This window comes from Nomascus leucogenys, chromosome 10, assembly GCF_006542625.1.
Source record: "Nomascus leucogenys isolate Asia chromosome 10, Asia_NLE_v1, whole genome shotgun sequence".
NCBI classification, from domain to species: domain Eukaryota; kingdom Metazoa; phylum Chordata; class Mammalia; order Primates; family Hylobatidae; genus Nomascus; species Nomascus leucogenys.
Genome location: NC_044390.1, coordinates 56,891,702 through 56,915,060, shown reverse-complemented (window position 1 = coordinate 56,915,060; position 23,359 = coordinate 56,891,702). Strand labels below are relative to the sequence as shown.

At 52.8% G+C, this 23,359-nt stretch overlaps 1 protein-coding gene across 4 annotated transcripts in view; it reads right to left on the bottom strand.

Annotated features, from left to right (window-relative positions):
- The window catches only part of ADGRL1 (adhesion G protein-coupled receptor L1), a 59,134-nt gene that overhangs the window by 21,936 nt on the left and 13,839 nt on the right, over positions 1–23,359 (bottom strand). For 3 of the 4 annotated variants that reach the window (XM_030820612.1, XM_030820614.1, XM_030820615.1), the window contains exons 2-4: positions 13,547–13,711; positions 7,577–7,790; positions 551–660 (exon numbers count right to left, since the gene is read on the bottom strand). In XM_030820612.1, coding sequence (XP_030676472.1) covers positions 551–660; positions 7,577–7,790; positions 13,547–13,616 — 394 coding nt within the window. In that variant the 5' untranslated portion in view covers positions 13,617–13,711. Of the gene's footprint in view, positions 1–550; positions 661–7,576; positions 7,791–13,546; positions 13,712–23,359 lie in introns of those variants that run through there. The other variant, XM_030820616.1, reaches the window with a different exon arrangement.

Below are 23,359 nucleotides of genomic sequence, written 5' to 3'. Positions count from 1 at the left end.
TGGTATCCCGCTCTATGGGTGTAGAGTCCAGTTTCCATGATTGGGAAGGAGTGTGTGGGGAGTGAGGGTGCTGAGAGAAAGGTGCTGAGAGGGGCAGTGGGGTAAGTGAGAGGGAAGAGAAGGTAGATGAGAAGGGTCAGAAAAGGAAGGGATGTGAGAAGAGGAGGGAGGCAGATGGGCGAGAAAAGCATCGAGGCCAAGGGAGAAGAGAGAGATGTAAGTGTGCCAGGCAGAGCACGGGACCATGGCCTGGCAGTGTGAAAATGAGTACAGGGTGCATGAAGAAGCAGGGTGAGTGGGCTGGGGTAAGGAGAGCTAGAGAAGGTGCCCCCACAAGAGGGGACAGAGTCTGTGAGGAGGGGGAGCAAGCACTGAGTGTGGACACTGGTGTCTGGGAGAAGAGAATGTGTGTTGGAGAGAGCAGGCCCGGCTCTCCCCACTGTGGCCAGGCCCCATGCAAGTGTGCACATGTGTGATGAGTCAAGGTGTCTCCTCCTCACTCACTCATGGGAGAAGGGCCCGCATCCGCACAAGGAACAAGATGACTCACTGTAGGGGACACAGTCGTACTGCACCTCCAGGTACTTGTAGGTCCCGGGACAGGGGTCAGGAAAGGCATCTGAGCCGGCGACCACCACGCACTGGGTGCGGTTGTTACACCTTCAGAGGAGAAACAGGGCATTGGGAAAGAAACACATAGATGGGGTGGCGGGGGTGGGGGTGCATGCTCCAAGGTCATGGTGTCATAGACACCCTAAAATTGGGAAGGGGCAGTGGAGCTGGAAACCAAGTGATATAGTTTGGATCTGTGTCCACACCCATATCTCATGTTGAATTGTGATCTCCAATGTTGGAGGTGGGGCTTGGTGGGAGGTGATTGGATCATGGGGGCGGTTTCTAATCAATGATGAAGCACTATCCCCTCCGTGCTGTTGAGATCTAGTTGTTTAAAAGTGTGTAGCACCTCCCCTGTTCTTTTCCTCCTACTCCAGCCATGTAAGACGTGCCTGCTTCCCCTTCACCTTCTGCTATGATTGTAAGTTTCCTGAGGCCTCCCCAGAAGCAGAAGCTACTATGCTTCCTGTACAGCCTGCAGAACTATGAGCCAATTAAACCTCTTTTCTTTATAAATTACCCAATCTCAGGTATTTCTTTATACCAGTATAAGAACAAACTAATACACCAAGCCCAGAGGCCTTGTGTGGGCACTTTTTGTTTCCTGCCTGCTCTCTCTTTCCCACCAGGGTTCTTCCACTTTCAGCCCCAGCACAGCATCATCCTCAGGGCTGAGAAGGAGTCACCCGCTAAACAGTGCTTTCCTGGCCACCCCTCATCTCTTTCACTGTGAGTGTAGCTGACACTATTATATCCTTGGCATTTTTCTTTAAATGGACTTTAAAGCCCCTTCACTGTTCACTGGAGAGTAATACATGTGAAGCCATGCACGTGAGGTGGTGCCTCTGCAAACTTATGATCAATGAAATGTTCAGTGTCCAGCTGTGTCCACTTCACACCATCTCGTGGACACGTCCCACCCTTTGGGCAGTGCTGCTGTGCAGACTTATAGCCAGGGCAGCCAGGAGAGAGCGTCCCCAGGGGAAAGCCATTCTCAGTTCCCAAGAGGGAACTCCTCCAAGTCACTGTCAACTTCCCAGGGGGCTGGCTAGCATGTAAGGGGGAACCTATTTAACAACAACAAAAAGATGTGTCTCATCTGCTGTCTGTCTGTCCCCACTGTCAGGGTCCCTGTCCCTTGCAGCAGGCTGGGGCTAGGCCAGGCAGGACACAGACATGCAGGACATAGTTTGAGAGGCTTCCCGACAGGTATGGGGCAGAAGAGGCCCTGTGTCTCCCCTTCAATCCTGCTCTTAACCAAGGGTACTAAACACAGACAGACACTTGAGAAGGGACTAACGATCTAGCAGGGAGAGAGAAAAATGGGGGGCAGGATGGGGCATGGGAAGATCTGTCTGTATCCATCCACCTCACCCTCTTCTTTAAAAATAGAACACTGGCTGGGTGTGGTGGCTCACGCCTGCAATCTCAGCACTTTAGGAGGCCAAGGCGGGTGGATCACCTGAGGCCAGGAGTTTGAGACCAGCCTGACCAACATGGTGAAATCCCGTCTCTACTAAAAATACGAAAATTAGCCAGGCGTGGTGGTGCATGTCTGTAATCCCAGCTACACAGGAGCTAAGGCAAGAGAATCACCTGAACCCAGGAGGCGGAGGTTGCAGTGAGCCAAGATTGAGCCACTGCACTCCAGCCTGGGTGACAGAGCGAGACTCCGTCTCAAACAAAACAAAAAATAGAACACTGGGGCAGGGTGCAGTGGCTCACGCCTGTAATCCCAGAACTTTGGGAGGCTGTGGTGGATGGATCACTTGAGGCCAGGAGTTTGAGAGCAGCCTGGCCAACATGGTAAAACCCCATCTCTACTAAATATACAAAACTTAGCCAGGCGTGGTGGGGCGCGCCGGTAATTCCAGCTACTCAGGAGGCTGAGGCACAAGAATCACTAGAACCCAGGAGGCAGAGGTTGCAGTGAGCCGAGATCGCACCACTGCACTCCAGAAGTAGACAATTCATACATGTTAAGTTGTGTGCTGTTGTGAGTAGCCTGATGAAATCTCATGCTGTATGGGGCATGCTGTATCTGCTCCGTTAGTCACTGGTGGTCATCTCAGTTATCCATCAACTGTCACGGTTTCACAGTGCTTATGTTCAGGTAGCCCTTAGTTTATGTAACAATATTTTACTACTAAAAATTATTATTGTTGTTGTTAGTCTCTTACTGTGCCTAATGTATTTTATTATTATTATGTTTTGAGACAGGGTCCCGCTCTGTCACTGAGGCTGGAGTGCAGTGGTACAATCCTGACTCACTGCAGCCTCAGCCTCCCAGGCTCAAGTGATCCTCCAGCCTCTGCTTCCCAAGGAGCTGGGACTGCAGGTATGTGCCACATGCCCTGCTAATTTTTTTTATTTTTAGTAGAGATGGGGTTTTGCCATGTTGCCTAGGCTAGTCTCGAACTCCTGGGTTCAAACAATCTACCCGCCTTGACTTCCCAAAGTGCTGGGATTACAATCATGAGCCATCACACCCAGCCTATTTTATTTTATTATTTTTTAGACAGGGTCTTACTCTATTGCCCAGGATGGAGAGCAGTGGTGTGATCATGGCTCATTGTAGTCTCAACTTCCCAGGCTCAGGTTATTCTCCTGCCTCAGCCTCCTGAGTAGCTGGGACTAGAGGCATGCACCAACACGCTTGGCTAATTTTTTTGTATTTTTAGTAGAGATGGGGTTTTGCCATGTTGCCCAGGCTGGTCTCAAACTCCTGGGCTCAAATCATCAGCCTGCCTCGGCCTCTCAAAGTGCTGGGATTACAGGCATAAGCCACCGCATCTAGCTGTGTCTAATTTGTAAATTAAACTTTATTATAATTAGAGCTGTATAGGAGAAAACATGGTATATACAAGGTTCAGTAGCTCTCTGCAGTTTTAGGCATCCACTGGGGTTCTTGGAGCATTTCCCCAGTGGATAAGTGGGGACTACTGTACCCAAAATAATTTAAAACAAGTGTTTAAGCAAATCATTGTACATGCACATTCACAGCTGCATTATTCACAATCACCAAAAAAGTGGAGGCAGCCCAAATGTCCACCAACAAATGAACAGCTAGGCTGCGCGCAGTGGCTCATGGCTATAATCCCAGCACTTTGGGAGGCCAAGGCTGGCAGATCAATTGAGGTCAGAAGTTTGAGACTAGCTTGGCCAACATGGTGAAATGTCGTCTTTACTAAAAATACAAAAACTATCTGGGCGTGGTGGTGCATGCTTGTAGTCCCAGCCACTTGCAAGGCTGAAGCAGGAGGACTGTTTGAACCAGAAAGCGGAGGTTGCAGTGAGCCGAAATCATGCCACTACACTCCAGCCTGGGGGACAGAGCAAGACTCTGTCTCAAAAAAAAAAAAAAAAAAAAGCCTCCAGGCCTGGTTGTGGAGCAATGGGGGTTGGGGACTCAGCAGAGAGGAAGCAGGACTAAGGCCCCCTACAAGTCCTTCTGGATGTGACTCGAGAGGCATCACACTCCCGCAGCCCCGGTAACTGTTCTGCACAGCATTCCCCACGGACATGGGAACTGGGCCAGATGCTGTACTAGGTGCTAGAGAGATAATGGAGAAGAATGCAGTCCCCCAAAGCTGGTGTTGAATGAAGTCAGCAGGGAGAATTTGGAGAGGTGGGAGGAAGGGGGCTCCCAGGGAGGGGGCCCACAGCCTAAGCAAAGGCTGGAGCCTGGACTGGGAATGCCTATGCAGGGCACCCTCGGCAGGGGTGTCAGGAGACAGGAAGCAGGGAAGAGAGGCAAGATTGCTGGAGGGGAATGGTAGTTTGAGAGAGAGACAGAGAGGAGGAGGAGATGATGAGGCGCCTCTAGCCCAGCCCAGCCCAGCCCAGCCCAGCCCAGCTGTCTCAGCCACCTGAACACTGTCATCCCCTGCCCAAACCTCTCCTGCTCTCCTGGGGCTCTCAGTGACCCGCTCCTCCCCTAGTAACACACATTCTTTTTTTTTTTTTTTTTTTTTGAGACAGAGTCTCACTCTGTCACCTAGGCTGGAGTGCAGTGGTGTTATCTTGGTTCACTGCAACCTTCGCCTCCAAGGTTCAAGTGATTCTCCTGCCTCAGCCTCCCAAGTAGCTGGGACTACAGGCTCACACCACCATATCAGGCTAATTTTTGTATTTTTGGTACAGACAGGGTTTCACCATGTTGGCCAGGTTGGTCTCGAACTCCTGACCTCAAGTGATCCACCCGCCATGGCCTCCCAAAGTGCTGGGATTACAGGCGTGAAACACTGTGACTGGTCTGTTTTTTTTTTTTTTATTTTTAGAGACAGGGTCTTGCTCAGTCACCCAGGCTGGAGTGCAGTGGTGGGATCATAGCTCACTGAAGCCTCAAACTCCTGGGCCCAAGTGATCCTCCTGCATCAGTCATCTGAGTAGCTGGGACCACAGGCACACACCACCATGACTGGCTAATTTATTTTTTAGTTTTTAGTAAAGACAGGGTCTTGCTATGTTGCCCAGGCTGGTCTCAAACTCCTGACCTAAAGCGATCCCCCTGCCTCAGCCTCCCAAAGTGCTGTGATTACAGGCATGAGCCACCGCGTCCAGCCTGGGTGTAATTTGAAGGAAAGGCTGATCAGCTGTACGTGGACTGACTGTGGGTGTGAGAGAGGCTTGTGCAGATTTGCACACGTGGTGCCTCAGCCTGGGGCAACCCCTCCACACTCACACACACAGTCACAAACACACTCAAAGAAATACAAATACATTCTCAACCACACACAAACCCTCATCCACATACACACATCTGCCCACAGACACACTTAAACACACAAAGACACAGCCACACCCACCCACCCCCACACGCTCACCCATCCACCCCACCAGATACGAAAACACACACCTCAGTCAGCCACACACTCTAACACACATGCTCACACCCACACTCACACCCACACCCGCTCACGTACACTTAAACACACCCGAACACACTCAGACATATAACCACCCATTCACCCACAAACACCCACATTCACACACACACACACACCCAGATACACACTCCAATACAGTCACTCATAAAGACAGACACACTCAGACATATTCAAAGACATGTTTAGTCACACACATCTGCACACACCTGCGCCTGTTCACATACACTTAGACACACAGACACAGTCACAATCACACACATTTAGTCACACACTCAAAAATGCACACACACACTCAAATACACACACAGGCCGTGCGTAGTGGCTCACGCCTGTAATCCCAGCACTTAAGGGGGCCAAGGCAGGCAGGTGAACCACCTGAGGTCAGGAGTTCAAGACCAACCTGGCCAACATGGTGAAACCCTGTCTCTACAAAAATACAAAAATAAGCCGGGCATGATGGTGCATGCCTGTAATCCCAGCTACTCAGGAGGCTGAGGTGGGAGAATTGCTTGAACCCTGGAGGTGGAGGTTGCTGAGTGAGCTGAGATCACACCACTGCACTGCAGCCTGGGCAACAGAGCAAGATTCTGTCTCAAAAATAAACAAAATAGGCCGGGCGCAGTGGCTCACGCCTGTAATCCCAGCACTTTGGGAGGCCAAGCGGGCGGATCATGAAGTCAAGAGATCAAGACCATCCTGGCCAACATGGTGAAACCCCGTCTCTATTAAAAATACAAAAAAATTAGCTTGGCGTGGTGGTGCGCGCCTGTGGTCCTAGCTACTCGGGAGGCTGAGGCAGGAGAATCGCTTGAACCTGGGAAGCAGAGGTGGCAGTGAGCCGAGATCACACCACTGCACTCCAGCCTGGGTGACAGAGTGAGACTCTCTCAAAAATTAAATAACTAAATAAAATAAACAAAACAAAACAAATACACCATCATACTCATAGATGCATGCAATCACACAGACACACTCCAAGTTACAGTCTTGCATGCTCAAGTACTCACCCCACACACAATCACTCACACAGGCCTGTGCTTCCATCATCTGTGCTCAGGTGTCTCCTCCTTGGAGTAGCCTGATGAGCTCTCAAATCTGGGATGGGTAGGTGCAGTGGCTCATGCCTGTCATCCCAGCACTTTGAGAGGCCGAGGCAGGAGGATTGCTTCAGGCCAGGAGTTTAAGACCAGCCTGGGCAACATAGCAAGACCCTGCCTCTACAAAAATAAAATAAAATTAGCCAGGCATAGTGGCATGCACCTGTAGTCCCAGCTACTCAGGAGGCTGAGGCGGGGGGATTGCTTGAGCCTGAGAGGTCAGAGCTGCAGTGAGCTATGATTGTGCCACTGTGCTCCAGCCTGGGCGACAGTGAGACCCGATCTTCAAAAAAAAAAAAAAAAGTCTGGGATAAAGGGAAAAGTCCTCCCATGACACCTTCACTCTGTCCTGCTGTTCTTTGTATTTTACAAGCTCCAAACTGCCCTGGCTAAGGCTGGGCGTGGTGGCTCATCTCATGCCTGTAATGCCAGCACTTTGGGTGGTCGAGGTGGGCGGATCACCTGAGGTCAGGAGTTCGAGACCTGCCTGGCCAATTACAAAACCCTGTCTCTACTAAAAATACAAAAAAAATTAGGCGTGGTGGTGTGCGCCTATAATCCCCAGCTACTTGGGAGGCTGAGGCAGAAGAATCGCCTAAACTCAGGAGCTGGAGGTTGCAGTGAGCTGAGATGCCACCGCGCTCCAGCCTGGGTGAGAGTGAGACTCCGTCTCAAAAACAAACAAACAAACTGCCCTGGCTAATCTTGGGATGGAAGCTTTTGGAAGCAAGAGGCTGGTGGGGGGAGGGACTTGCCAGTGTATGTATGGGTATAGGCCTCTGTCGGGGGCACAGGCTGGCTGTGGGGAGATGTATTGGGTCTTATTCTCGTCTGCATAGGGCCCAGCACCTATTAAGTGCTCAGTAAATGTGTTGATGCATTAAAAAAAGATGTAAGGTGAACGGGTGCGCTGGCAGGTGTGCAGTGCTTTTAGGCGGGTGCTTCATCCAGGAACTGCCACGAGAGCCCACTCACCTCTGTGACATGATCTTGAAGGCGTCCGGCAGGTAGCACTGCACATTCTCCATCTGGAAAGGGTCGGCGTCGCAAATCTTGTCGTCTGTGCGCCCGTAGTTGGCATTCTCCACCATGATGACGTCGCTGCCGGGGCACCGCAGCTCGATGGGGTAGCCTTCACAAGCCAGCTCCCGGCGCATCAGCCCAAACGGGAGCCCGGCCCGGCTCAGGCCTGCGGGGAGGGTTGGGGCCGGTGTCACTCCTGGGCCTGGGCCAGGAAGGGAAGACCCTGCCCACTGCCGAGAAAACACCACCTGTAGCTCGCCTGTGTCCCGGAAGCCGGCTGAGGCAGCCTCAGTTTTGATTCAGCTGTAGAATGGGCCTCTCAGTGTGCCCACTTGTGTAGTGAGGACATTAACCTGGCCCAGAGAGTGCCCGGACTCTCTGCTCCTAGGAGGTGATGTCTGAGCCTTTGGAATGCTCTGCTTGATAAGAGTGTCTGTTTTCCTGGGGCCCTCGGGCTACACCAGATATGCTGTTATGGATTGAACTGTGTCCCCCTGAAAATTCATATGCTGAAGTCCTAACCCCCAGGACCTGAAAATGTGACATTATTTGGAGATAAGGTCTTCATAGAGGTAAATTCAAATGAAGCTATTAGGGTAGGCCCCAATCCAATAAGACTGTGGTCCTTATAAAAACAGGAAATTTTGGCCAGGCGCAGAGGCACACACCTGTAACCGCAGCATTTTGGGAGACAGAGGTGAGCAAATTGCTTGAGCCCAGGAGTTTGAGACCAGCCTGGGCAATATAGTGAAACCCTGTCTCTTCCAAAAATACACAAATTAGCCAGACGTGGTGGCACACACCTGTATTCCCAGCTACTGGGGAGGCTGAGGTGGGAGGATCACCTGAGCCCAGGAGGTTGAGGCTCAGTGAGCCATGATTGTGCCATTGCACTCTAGCTTGGGCAACAGAGTTAGACCCTATCTCAATAAAAAAAGAGGGGGTGGGGGGTTGTTGTTAAGACAGGATCTTCCTCTGTCACCCAGGCTGGAGTGCAGTGGTGCGATCACGGCTCACTGCAAATCTCAACCTCCTGGGCTCAGGTGATCCTGCCTCAACCTCCCAAGCAGCTGGGACTACAGATTCACGCCACCATGTCCGGCTAATTTTTAAAATTGTTTCAGAGAAATGGGTCCCTTTTCTATGTTGCCCAACTAGTCTGGTCTCAAGCAATCCTCCTGCCTTGGCCTCTCAAAGTGCTAGGATTATGGGCCTGAGTCCTCACACCTGGCTAAAAGGAGAAATTTGGGCACAGATGTGTACAGGGGGAAGACAATGTGAAGACACAGGAGCAGGTGGCCATCTATCTATGAGCCAAGGAGAGGCCAGGCGCAGTGGCTCACACCTGTAATCCCAGTACTTTGGGAGGCTGAGGCGGTGGCTCACCTGAGGTCAGGAGTTTGAGACCAGCCTGGCCAACATAGTGAAACCCCATCTCTACTAAAAATAAAAAAATCAGCTGGACGTGGTGGCACGTGCCTGCAATCCCAGCGACTTGAGAGGCTGAGGCAGGAGAATCACTTGAACCAGGGAGGCAGAGGTTGCAGTGAGCCCAGATCGTGCCACTGCACTCCAGCCTGGGTGACAGAGTGACACTCCATCTCAAAAATAAATAACAAATAAATAAATAAATAGGTCGGGCACGGTGGCTCACGCCTGTAATCCCAGCACTTTGGGAGGCCAGGGCGAGCAGATCATGAGGTGAGGTGATGGAGACCATCCTGGCTAACACAGTGAAACCCCATCTCTACTAAAAATACAAAACATTAGCCAGGCATGGTGGCGGGCACCTGTAGTCCCAGCTACTCAGGGGGCTGAGGCAGGAGAATGGCCTGAACCCAGGAGGTGGAGCTTGCAGTGAGCTGAGATTGCACCAACGCACTCCAGCCTGGGCTACAGAGCGAGACTCCGTCAAACAAAGAAACAAATAAATAAATCCCAAGGAGAGAGGCCTCAGAAGGAACCAACCCTGGCGGAAACCTTGACCTCAGACTTCTGGCCTTTGCAACTGTGAGACAATCAATGTCTGTTGCTTAAGACACATGGTCTAGGCCGGGCTCGGTGGCTCACACCTGTAATCCCAGCACTTCGGGAGGTCGAGGTGGGCAAATCACCTGAGGTCAGGAGTTTGAGACCAGCCTGGCCAACATGGCGAAACCCCCATCTCTACTTAAAAAAACTACAAAAATTAGCCAGGTGTGGTGGCAGGCGCCTGTAATCCCAGCTACTCAGGAGGCGGAGGTGGGACAATTGCTTGAACCCAGGAGGTGGAGGTTGCAGTGATGGCATGCAGAGATCATGCCATTGTACTCCAGCCTGGGTGACAAACAAAGACACATGGTCTCTGGTACTTTGTTAGGGCGGCCCTAGTTAATGAATATGCTAACAGGACTTAGGGCAGGAGCTTTGGGTCACATAGTCTCAGCTGACTTCTAGAGATGCTAGAGATTCAGCTCAGCCCTGTAGGTGGTCAATCAGGGCTACAGAATACAGAACTGAGCTCCAATACAGACCCTGGATAACAAGGCTTGGGGGAGCCTCTATGGTTGGCAATACACCATGTGTGTTGTCACACATTGTTGCCGGGAGAGTTAACACTGTCCAAGACTCCACTGAAGGGGGTAACTGGAAACTCCATGCATGGAACTTTCTTGGACTCTGCCCTATGCACCTCTTCCCTTGCCTGACTTCTGTTTGTTTTGAGACAGAGTCTCGCTCTGTCACCCAGGCTGGAGTGCAGTGGCACGATCTCAGCTCACTGCAACCTCTGCCTCCCAGGTTCAAGCAATTCTCCTGCCTCAGCTTCCCGAGTAGCTTGGATTACAGGCGCCTGCCACCACACCCCACTAATTTTTGTATTTTTAGTAGAGATGGGGTTTTGCCATGTTGGCCAGGCTGGTCTCAAACTCCTGACCTCAGGTGATCTGCCCGCCTGAGCCTCCCAAAGTGCTGGGATTACAGGCGTGAGCCACCGTGCCTGGCTTGTTTGTTTTTTCAGACAGGGTCTCACCCTGTCACCAAGGTTAGAGCACAGTGGTGTGATCATAGCTCACTGCAGCCTCAAACTCCTGGGCTCAGGGGATCCTCCTGCCTCAGCCTCCCGAGTAGCTGGGACTATAGGCACATACCACCATGCCTGGCTAATTTTTTTTATTTTTTGTAGAGATGGTGTACTTGCTATGTTGCCCAGGCTGGTCTCGAACTCTTGAGCTCAAGCGATCCTCCCGCCTTGGCTTCCCAAAGTGTTGGGATTACAGGAGTGAGCCAGTGCACCTGGCCCTGATTTTAATCTGTATCCTTTTGATGTAATAAACTGTGAGCAAATTAGCCTTGGGTGGTGGCGGGCGCCTGTAGTCCCAGCTACTCAGGAGGCTGAGGCAGGAGAATGCCGTGAACCTGGGAGGTGGACCTTGCAGTGAGCCGAGATCACGCCACTGCACTCCAGCCTGGGCGACAGAGCGAGACTCCGTCTCGAAAAAATAAATAAATAATAAATAAACTGTGAGCGTAACATGTTCTAGTTAGTTCCAAGTCCTTCTAGTGAATGATCATACCTGAGTGTTCTCGGGGGACCCCCAAACTTGTCATTGGTGTCAGAAGGGAGGCTTGTCTTGGGGACTTCCCTAACTTCACCCCACCCCATGCGAGGAGCACAGAAAGCACGGGAGTGAACTCATGTTTCTAGAAGAAACCACAGAGACTGGCTTTGCCGCTGACAGGGCAGATGTGAGGGCAGGTTCAGAATGCAGATTCGGGCCCTATGCTCGGCCTCCTGGATCAAAATCCCAGGGGTGAGGCCAGGAGCCTGCAGGGCTATGTGCCAACCAGGTGATGGTGATGCATGCTCAAGTTCGAACAGTGGCCGGGCGCAGTGGCTCATGCCTGTAATCCCAGCACTTTGGGAGGCCGAGGTGGGTGGATCACCGGAGGTCAGGAGTTCGAGACCAGCCTGGCCAACATGGTGAAACCCCGTCTCTACTAAAAATACAAAAAATTAGCTGGGCGTGGTGGCGGGCGTCTGTAATCCCAGCTACTCGGGAGGCTGAGGCAGGAGAATCGCTTGAACCCAGGAGGCAGAGGTTGCAGTGAGCCGAGATCACACCACTGCACTCCAGCCTGGGCAACAAGAGCAAAACTCCATCTCAAAATAAAAACATTTAAAAAAGTTTGAACAGCCACTGTTCTTCTCTCCCCAAGCCTCAGTTTCCCAATCTGTAAAATGAGCACCTACAGCCCCAGGTCATCCTGCAGGGATCCTGTGCCTTAGAAAATGCTCTTGAAGGAAGCACTGAGCACACGGAGGGTGCCTGATGAGTATCAACTGGTAAACCTCCCGGGGTTTCACTGTGACAAGGAAGGGACATGTCCTGAGCAGGCTGAGTTCCCTGGGGGGACTGCGCTGCCCCATGTTGGTCATCATGTTGTACCACACGGAGATGGAGAACTAGAATGTAGGAGCCAGACAGCCGGCTGGGGTTGGAATTCCAGCCCGGCCACTCCCTGGCTGCAGCCTCATCCAAGTCACTGACTGCCTCTGTGCCTCTGTCCCTCCCGAGGGGCAGAGAGGACAATTCCCATCTCACAGGACTGTTGTGATGGCTCCAGGGTGTTAATGTGCACAGAGCGCAGTGAGATGATATGAATGCTAATTATTGTTATTATGAATATCATTAAGGCGGTTTGTCCGCACAACAGAGGGTGCCTGGCAGGGTCCATGCTGGCCGGGGCAGCACCTTCTGTGACGCTGGTTCCAGCCAGGCCCTGCGAGGTGCTGGAGGGGAGCGGGGATTCAGCCAGGGGCCCAGATGTCCCAATGTGGGGACCGTCGCTTGTAGGTGAAGGAAGTGACCACCTGCTGTACGAGGTTTCGGGAGGGCACTCGTGTGAGACAGTGACAGAGCCGAGCCTTTCCAGAGATCTGGGTGGGTACCCCAGGGGTATGGCAGGGAGGCCCTTGGGGTTTTTTGGGGTGAGTTGAGTCCCAGCGGGGGGAACATTTCACATGTGTTCTTCCAGCACCATCTGCCTCCTCATCTAATTTTAGCCTTCCCGGGCTTGGGAGGGAGGGCCGGGGGTGGAAGGCTGGCTCAGATGGGTCTGGGGGTGGAAGCAGTCCCTCCTGGCCCAGCAGGGGCTATGGGGCAGGACCTGGATGGGCAGAGAATGTAGCAGCAGAGGAGTGGGATTGCTGGCCAGCGGGGCAGTGCCAAGGCCCTGGGGCCCAGCCGAACTGTGTCCCTCCAACCTTTGGAGTTTTCCAGAGGGCAGGGCCAGAGGGAGCAGTCACCCACCAATGCCCTTCATAGAGGGATGTTGGGGTGGGCAGGGGGCACATCCCAGAGTGAGGGACCAGGCCCACTGGCCTCTTCTCTTGGCCTCTCACCTTATCCCGCCCTTGCCCCCGGCCTGGGCCCGCCACGGGGCCAGTAATTGAGTAATTGGTGAGGGTGGGCGGGCAGGCCTGGGGCACTAATAGTGGCGTGTGCAGGATCCCAGGGCCGGCATAGGGCCGAGCCGGGTAATTAGTTGTTTTTAAATAAACGTCAGCGGGCATGCTTTAATTAAGCCTTCTTCCCAGTGAGAGCCTTGAAGATGTAATCACAGAGAGACAGAGAGAGAGAGAGAGAGGAGCATCGGCTCACCAAGAAGGCCTGTCCTGGTCCCAGGGGCCACAGCGGGATGGCCCCTACCAACCTGGCCCAGCCGACTTGTTGGAGGTAAGGGGATGGTCCAGGGGCCTCTTGGTGGCACTGGGGTGTGTGTTACCACTGAGTCTTCCACTGGCCTGCTCCAGCTGAGGTCTGGGGCGGGGCAGGGGGCTGTAATTCTTTACTGAGTGATCAGGAGGGTTTTCAACATTTTATCTGCCCTCCCAGCAGGGTTTGGGAGCCACGGCCCCTCCCTGGCCCCAGCAGCACCTACCTTGGGTGGCCGAGGTGACCAGGACGGCGGTGACACACAGATTCCAGAGCACTGCGGCTAGGCGGGCCATGGTGGCAGCCGGGTGCGTGTCCGGGGCTCTCAGTGGCCTGTGCGGGGGGCTTCGCCCCGCATCACCTGGCAGGCACCACGGCCTGGACCACCAGCCTGAGGGAGGACAGGGAGAGTGAGGTGGGGATAGGGCCTCCAGGTCACTCCAATCTCCTCCTGCTGGTGGCTGAGTGGCTCTGAGAGGCTGAGGTCCCGCATGTCCCTCGAGCCAGCCCTATCTGTAGGGCCCCCTCGAGGGCCTGCAGCTCACACCACACCCCCCACCCTTACACCCAGCAGGCAGACCCACCCATCTGGGCACCTCTGGGCAAAGAGACTGCCAACTCTTCCCTGCCAGAACCTCCTGGGACAGCTCATGGGGAGATCCCAGGCAGGCCTTGGACCCTCCGGAAGCCTCTTCCCCATGCCCCTGTCCTGACCCTGCCCACTCCTCCCCTACTCGCATCCTCACCGTGAGCAAGGAGGTAATGAGCATCCTCCCAAGTGAGGGACCCAGGCGTGCAGCCTGACTTGCAGCCTCCCCATCTTGGGCAGGAATCCAAGCCCCCGCCCCCAGCCCCTTGCTTCCTGCCTCTCAAGCTCTGGTGGCTAATTAGAATCCAGCTGGCGCCACAGATCGGGAACCAGGGACGCCCGAGTCCCCTCTTTCCTCTCTGGGGGACCTTCAGGGTAAGCTGGAGACAGGCAGGCGGGGTGGGAGGGGGGACACTGCCTCCCCCTCTGGGGGGGGCCAGGGGAGATGGGGGAGGGGTGAGAATTGTGTGCCGTCCCCTGTCATCCTCCCCACCTGCTCTGTCCCCAGGCATAGCGGCTCAGTTTTTATTATTATTATTATTATTATTTTAAATTTTAGAAACTGGATCTCACTCTGTTGCCCAGGCTGGAGTGCAATGATATAATCATAGCTCACTGCAGCCTCGACCTCCCAGACTCAAGGAATCCTCCCACCTCAGCCTCCCGGGTAGCTGAGATGACAGGCTTGCACCACTACCACCAGCTAATTTTTATTTATTTATTTATTTATTTATTTATTTATTTATTTTATTTTATTTTTTTTTTTTGAGATGGAGTCTTGCTCTGTCACCCAGGCTGGAGTGCAGTGGCGCAATCTCGGCTCACTGCAAGCTCTGCCTCCCGGGTTCACGCCATTCTCCTGCCTCAGCCTCTCCGAGTAGCTGGGACTACAGGCGCCCGCCACCATGCCCGGCTAATTTTTTTTGTATTTTTAGTAGAGACGGGGTTTCACCGTGGTCTCGATCTCCTGACCTCGTGATCTGCCCGCCTCGGCCTCCCAAAGTGCTGGGATTACAAGCGTGAGCCACCGCGCCCGGCCCTCTCTCTCTTTTTTTAAGAGACAGGGTCTTGCTCTGTTGCCCAGGCTGGAGTACAGTGGCACAATGACGGCTCACTGCAACCTCCAGATCCTGGGTTCAAGTGATGCTCCCACTTCAGCCTTTCGAGTAGCTGGGACCACAGGCTCTCGCCAGCACGCCCGGCTAATTTTTAAATTTCTTATAGAGACAGGATCTCGCTATGTTGCCCAAGCTGGTCTTGAACTCTTGGCCTCAAATGATCCTCCCACCTCAGTCTCCCAAAGTGCTGGGATTACAGGCGTGAGCCACTGTACTGGCCAGAAACACACATTCTCTGAGGCGAGCCCTCCAGCGTGGGAACCCCTGCTCTGTCACATCCAGCTGTCATCGCAGCCTGTCCCATCTCAGGCTGTCCTGGGCTCTCAGTACCATCGAGCCAGCACTTTCAAATCTCTTATGTCCAGCCTGGAATCTCTCATCAAAGCCCCCACTACTATTTCCCTGCTGAAAACCAAAACCCTTGTAATTGGCCCAGTTAGCTCCCTGACCCCATTTCTGCTCCAGCCACTCCTGCTATTCCTGGACCACAGCAGGCCCTGCCCCAGGGCCTTTGCACCTGTCGCTTCCTCCACCTGTAGCTTCTGCCAACCCACTGTCCACATGGCCAGCTCCTTCAGGCCTCTGCTCAGATGGAACTATTCACCTGGTGTATAGAATGTCCTCTTCATGGGGCAGGGATCATTGAACTGTTTTTGCTCATGGTGGCCGTATCCCCAACTTTTATTTACTTTTATTTTTTTAGAGATAGGGTCTTGCTCTGTCACTCAGGCTGGAGTACAGTGGTGAAATCATGGCTCACTGCAGCCTCCACCTCCCAGGCTCAAGCGATCCTCCCGCCTCGGCCTCCCTAGTAGCTGAGACCACAGGTATGCACCATCGCGTCCAGCTAATTTATTTTATTTTGCAAAGATGAGGTCTTGCTATGTTGCCCAGGCTGAACACGAACTTCTGGCCTCAAGAGATCCTCCTGCCTCAACATCCCAAAGTGCTGGGATTACTGCATGAGGCCATCACCATGGTTGTCTTCACATCCTCAACTTTTAGAATAGGCCTGGCACGCAGCAGTGAATTATCTGTTGAATGAATCTCAGATCCTAAAGGTAAGACTCTGCCTTGATTCCTCACCTTCCCTGTCATCCCCCTCACAGAAACCATCAGCAAGTCCTGTGGGCTCTGCCTCTAAAGTATCTCGCCGACCTGCCCACTTCTGGCTCCAAGCACAGCACCCAGGCCCATGCCACCATTCTATGTCACCTGTATGTTGTCCCGGCCTCCTTGCCCGCCTCCCAATCCGCCCTTCACTCAGAGATAAGGGACCACATAATGACGTTGATCCGAACATTAACTGACCCCCTGGTCTCTGCTGGGGTCTCAGTTCCTCACTAGAGCCCAGAGGCTGTGGGTGAACTGGTGCCACCAACCTCTCCAAGCCCCATTCTGTTCTCCCTCCTGTTCCTGAAACATTCAACATTCCAGTTCCAGCCCCCAAGCAGGATCCCTGCATGTCGGTTGCGGCTGCTCATTGTTCAGGGCTCAGCCGCAAGGTCACCCCAGCAGAGTGATCTACCCTGGCCCCCTGCAAACAAAACAGTCCTCGCCTGCTGCCCTCACCCGCCATCCTTTTCCCTGTTTTTAATTCACAGCTCTCAAGTGAGCACCTGAAATTACCTTTTTATCAACACAAGCTTCTTGAGAGAGGCTCTTATAAATCAGCACATGGCTGGGCACGGTGGCTCATGCCTGTAATCCCAGCACTTTGGGAAGCCGAGGCGGATGCATCACCAGAGGTCGGGAGTTCGAGACCAGCCTGGCCAACATGGTGAAACCCCCGTCTCTACCAAAAATACCAAAAAATTAGCCGGGCGTGGTGGTGGGTGCCTGTAATCCCAGCTACTCGGGAGGCTGAGGCATGAGAATTGGTTGAACCCGAGAGGTAGAGGTTGCAGTGAGCCGAGATTGTGCCATTGCACTCCAGCCTGGGCAACAGAGCTAGGCAGTCTCAAAAATAAATAAATAAAATAAAACAAATCGGCACAGGCCCTCAATAAAGATCCCCACAGGGCAGGACACCTGGTCCAGACCTCAGTCTCCTCACATGGGAAATGGGAAGATAATATCTGCTAGACAGCCCTGAACATGCCCTCTCCAGCCCTGTAGCTCTCTGCCAGCTTCCCCTCTCATGCCCACTCCTGATACCAGCTCCCTCTCCACTGCCCCAGCTTCCTCAGTAAATCCCCCCCAGCCACCTCCAGCCCCCATCTGCATCTCCCCCCACATCCCTAACTAGACACGGCCGGTGTCACTTTCAGTTCATTTTACAGCGTCGCCACCAGCCCCCATCTGCATCTCCCACAACAACTGTGACTAGACGTGGCCGGTGTCACTTTCAGATCATTTTCCAGCATGTTACCTTGGGGATGGGGAGTGGCTTCCTTATTTCAACTTCCTCATTTCTCCCCCAACTGCCCAGCCACAGAAAGGTTCAGGGGAGGCAGTGTCCCCAAGCTGAGGAGTACTCCCCTCCCAGGGTCTCCAAGCGCTTTCTTTCACACTGCAACAGGCATCCTAGCAGAGGAACTGGTTAGGGGAAGTAAAAATGGCTGGCTTGGTACGGTGACTCATGCCTGTGATCCCAGTGCTTTGGGAGGCTAAGGTGGGTGGATCACTTGAGCCTAGGAGTTCAAGGCTGCAGTGAGCTATGATCGTGCCACTGTACTCCAGCCTGGGCAACATGTCTCTAGAAATTTTTTTTTTTTTTTGAGACGGAGTCTCGCTGTGTCACCAGGCGAGTGCAGTGGTGCGATCTCAGCTCACTGCAACCTCTGCCTCCTGGGTTCAAGCGATCCTCCTGCCTCAGCCTCCTGAGTAGCTGGGACTACAGGCATGTGCCACCACGCCCAGCTATTTTTTTGTATTTTTTAGTAGTGATGGGGTTTCACCATGTTGGCCAGGATGGTCTCGATCTCCTGACCTCATGATCCACCCGCCTCAGCCTCTCAAAGTGCTGGGATTACAGGCGTGAGCCACCGCGCCCGGCCAAATTTTTTTTTTTTAATTTGGTGTGGTGGCGCCCAGCTACTCGGGAGGCTGAGGCAAGAGGATCACTTGAGCCCAGGAGTTTGTAAGGCTGCAGTAAGCTATGATCCTGCCACTGCATTCCAATCTGGGCAACAGAGCAAGACCCTCTCTCAATAAAGAAAAAAAAGATGGCAGGAAGCCACCCGATGCCAAGTTGTGTGGGCAGAGAATCCACATGGGTCTAGATCCCAATTTTGCCTTATACGTGCCCTGTGTGACCTTGAGCTGGTCTCCTCACCTCCCTGGCCCTGGTTCCCTCTGCGCTGCTATTCTGCAGGGTTCTAGTAAGAAGAGCAGTGCACGTACACGCTGGGCCAACACAGGCCCTATCAGAGGGTACTGTGCACAGCCTGGCGCCAGTCAGGGCACAAAGACACCCACGGAAGAGGCAGTCCCTCTCTTCCTCCCAGGCTGCACCCTAGAATGCTGAGACTCCAGAGTGGAGCCCCCGAGGCATCTATACTTCCACCGGGAACTCCAAGGCATCTTCAGCCCAACCAGACCAAAACAAGCCCCTACATCAGTGTACCATGCCACCATCCTCCCAGGCCCTCCAGCCAGAACCCCAGGAGCTGAACCCCTTGACTCTTCTTTCTCTCACCCCTAAATCCAGTTAAAGAGTAAGTCTTTGGGCTGTGTATACTTCCAGAACACCCCAGTGTTGGTCCACACATCTGTCTTCAGCATCTGCCCCTCTAGTCCTGGACCCTGGCCACTCCCCAAGTGCCCTCTGGCCCCTTTGCCTCCGATGTCCAGGCTCTCCTGGCAGCCAGAGGCACCACCTCCTTTTTTCTTTTTCTTTTTTTGAGACGGAGTCTCACTTTGTCACCGGGGCTGAAGTGCAGTGGCGCAATCTTGGCTCACTGCAACTTCCACCTCCTGGGTTTAAGCGATTCTCCTGCCTCAGCCTCCTGAGTAGCTGGATTATAGGTGCCCACCACCACGAGTAGACATGGGGTTTCACCACGTTGGCCAGGTTAGTCTGGAACTCCTGACCTCAAGTGATCCACCTGCCTCTGCCTCCCAACATGTTGGGATTACAGGCATGAGCCACCGTGCCTGGCCTCCAAAACTTTTTTATCACCCCAAATAGAAACTCCGTACCCACTAAACAATAACGCCCACTCCCCTCGTCGCCCAGCCCTGGTAACTTATAATCTACTTTCTGTCTCCATGGATTTACCTATTCTAGACATTTCATACAAATGGAATCACAGACTATGTGGTCTTTTTTTTTTCCCAGTTAGATGGGGGTCTCACTCTGTTGCCCAGGCTGGAGTGCAGTGGCCCAATCTCGGCTCACTGTAACCTCCACCTCCCAGGCTCAAGTGATCCTCCCGTCTCAGCCTCCTGAGTAGCTGGGACTATAGTCACATGACCGCACTAAATTAACTCCTGGCTAATTTTTGTATTTTTTGTAGAGGCAGGATTTCGTCAGGTTGCCCAGGCTGGCCTCAAACTCCTGGACTCAAGTGATCTGCCCATCTTGGCCTCGTAAAGTGCTGGGATTACGGGTGTGAGCCACTGTTCCTGGCCTTATTTTGTGTCCGGCTTCTCTCACTCAGCGCCACATTTCCAAGGCTCACCTACGTTATAGCCTGGATCCGAGCTTCATTCCGTTTTATGGCTGCATAGTATTCCACTGCATGGGTGGACCACATTTTCTTTATCCAGTCATCAGTAATGGACATGTGGGCTGTTGCACAGAAGGGTCCTTTTTATTTTCTCCCTAGCTTTACTGAGGCATCACTGACAAATAGAAATTACATATATTTAAGGTTACATGGTATTTTGATATCCGTTATATGTTGTGAAATGATTACTACAACCAAGCTAACTAACAACATATCCAACACCTCACCTAGATACCTTTCTGGTGTGTGTGGTGAGAACGCTTGAGTCTAATTCCTCAGCAAGATTCAAGAAAACAATATGCTATAATTATTATTATTATTATTTTAAGACAGAGTCTTGCTCTGTCACCCAGGCTGGAGTGCAGTGGCGCAATCTTGGCTCACTGCAACTTCTCCCTCCCAGTTCAAGCAATTCTCATGCCTCAGCCTCCCAAGTGGCCGGGGCTACAGGTGGGCACCACTGTGCCTGATTAATTTTTGTATTTTTAGTAGAGATGGGGTCTCATGTTGCCCAGGCTGATCTCAAACTCTTGAGCTCAAGCAATCTGCCTGCCTCGGCCTTCCAAAGTGCTGCGATCATAGGTATGAGCCATCACACCTGGCCTGCTACTATTAATTATAGTCACCGTCCTGTACCTTAGGTCTCTGGAACTTTTTTTTTTTTAGAGATGGGGTCTTGCTCTGTTGCCCAGGCTGGAGTGCAGTGACACCATCATAGCTCACTGCAGCCTCGAACTCCTGGGCTCAAGAGATCCTCCCACCTCAGCCTTCCGTGTAGCTGGGATTACAGGTGTGTGCCACCATGCTTGGCTAATTTTAAATTTTTCTGTGGAGACAGGGTCTTGCTATGTTGTTCAGGCTGGTCTTGCACTCCTGGTGTCAAGCGATGCTCCCGCCTTGGCCTCCCAAAGTGCTGGGATTACAGGCACAAGCCATCCTGCCTGGTTAAAACGTGTTTATCTGAAAGCTGAAAGCTTGTACCCTTTGACTTACATCCCCCGCCTTCCCCTGTGCCCTCACCCCCATAACCACTGCTCTACTCTGCTTCTATGAGTTCAATTCTTTTTTAGATTCCACAGATAAGTGAGGTCATGCACTATTTGTCTTTCTGTGTCTGGCTTATTTCACTTAGCATAATGTCCTCCAGGTTCATCCATTCCAGAGGGGTGTTTTAAAAGACAATCTTGGCCGGGCGCAGTGGCTTACGCCTGTAATCCCAGCACTTTGGGAGGCCAAGGAGGGCAGATCACCTGAGGTCAGGAGTTCAAGACCAGCCTGGCCAACATGGTGAAACCCCATCTCTATTAAAAATACAAAAATTAGCCAGGTGTGATGGCGGGGACCTGTAATCTCAGCTACTCGGGAGGCTGAGGTAGGAGAATTGCTTGAACCTGGGAGGCAGAGGTTGCAGTGAGCCAAGATCACGCCACCGACTCTAGCCTGGCCGACAGAGCAAGATTCCGTCTCAAAACAAAAACACAAAAACAAAGGACAATGTTGAGTGGTGGGTCTTCTGCTTTAACCCCTCCAACACCTCTGACTCCCGCCTTGTCTCCTTCCAGCCATGCAGGTTCCCATCCTGCAGCCTCAGCCTGTCCTCATCTGTGTCCCTCAGACTCAGAGGTGTCCTCCCCAGAGACGCAGACATGGGCCTCCGCCACCCTGTATCACAGCGCCCTGCAGTCACTGCCTGCCTGTGCATCCCTCGCCATGCTGTGACCTCTTGTGTCTCTGTTTTCTTCTTGGTAAAACGGTGATACTTCAGAGGGCAGCTGTCCAACAGGACAAATTCTCACACACGAGACACTCGGGATGCTCCTGGCACACAGACAGGGTGAAGCATCCCTTGTCCCCATTGTCACCTTCTCCATTAGCTCGGGCTGCCATAACAAAGTACCACAGACTGCGCAGCTTACACAGCAGAAATTTACTTCCTCCTAGTTCTGGAGGCCAGAAGGCCAAGATCAAGGTGCCAGCAAATTCAGTTTCTGTGGAAACTCTCTTCTACCTTCTCACTGTATCCTCACAGGGCCTCTTCTCTAGACATGCACAAAGGGAGACAGATCCCTGCTGTCTCTCTCTCTCTTTTTTTTTTTTTTTTTCTGAGACAAGGTCTGGCTCTCTTGCTCAGGCTGGAGTACAGTGGCACAATCCCGGCTCACTGCAGTCTCAACCTCCCAGGCTCATGCGATCCTCCTGCCTCAGCCTCCTGAGTAGCTAGGGCTACAGGTGCGTGCTCCTGTGCCCAGCTACTTTTTTGATATTTTGTAGAGATGGGGTCTCACTATGTTGCCCAGGCTGGTCTTGAGCTCCAGGCTTCAAGCAATCCTCCTGCCTTGGCCTCCCAAAGTGCTGGGATTACAGGCATGAGCCACAAGCCCCGGCCTCTCTCTTCTTATTGGGATACCAGTCCTCTTGGAGTAGGGCGCCCCACCCTTAAGATCTCATTTAACCTTAATTACCTCCCTCAAGGGCCTACCTCCAAATACACTCACGCTGGCAATCAGGGCTTCAACCTCTGCATTTGGGAGGGAGGTGGGAAGATACAGTTTAGTCCATAACCTCATCCATCCCATCCCTGCTCCATACTTTTACTTGACCTCTCCTAGAGTTCCTTTATTTTATTATTTTTTGAAATGGAGTCTCACTCTGTCACTCAGGCTGGAGTGCAGTGGCATGATCTCGGCTCACTGCAACCTCCACCTCCCGGGTTCAAGCAATTCTCCTGCCTCAGCCTCCTGAGTAGCTAGGATTACAGTCACACGCCACCACACCTGCCTAATTTTTGTATTTTTAGTAGAGACGACGTTTTGCCATGTTGGTCAGGCTGGTCTTGAACTCCCAACCTCAGGTGATCCGCCTGCCTTGGTCTCCCAAAGTGTTGGGATTACAGGCATGAGCCACTGCACCCGGCCTTTTTTTGGTTTTGTTGTGAGACGGAGTCTTGCTCTGTCGCCCAGGCTGGAATGCATTGGCACAATCTTGGCTCACTGCAACCTCCACCTCAAGTGATTCAAGAACCTCCAGTGATTCTCCTGCTTCAGCCTCCTGAGTAGCTGAGATTACAGTCACAGGCCACCACACCTGGCTAATTTTTGTATTTTTAGTAGAGACGGGGTTTCACCGTATTGGTCAGGCTGCTCTCGAACTCCCAACCTCAGGTGATCCACCCGCCTTGGCCTCCCAAAGTGCTGAGATTACAGGCGTGAGCCACCGCACCCAGCCTTCTAGATTTCCTTTCTACTCCCAGGAGAATGGAAACTCCTGAGGCTGGAACTTGGTTTCCCTGACTCCTGTCTCCCGGTCCGCTGAACACACAGTGGGTCCCCAAGCAAAAACTTACTGAAGACAGGGGAGTGACTAATGACGGCAGTGAGGATAGCTGGAGATGGGGCGTCTGCCCTGTGACCTGGGGGGCCACACCTGACTCCCACAAGCAGGGTGCCATTGCCTTAGGGGTACAGACAGAGTTCCCCAGGAGCATGACACCCTCTCCCCAGAGTGGCTCCCCTAGGAAGCTCCAGACACCCCCAGGGACCAGCCTCAGCTTGGCAGATGGTGGGTGTCCCCTGGGAGACCCAGGCCTGACCATCCCTGAGGCCTCTTGAGAGGGAGGTGTTATGGATCGAATTACGGACCCCTGTCCCCACCGCCAAAAA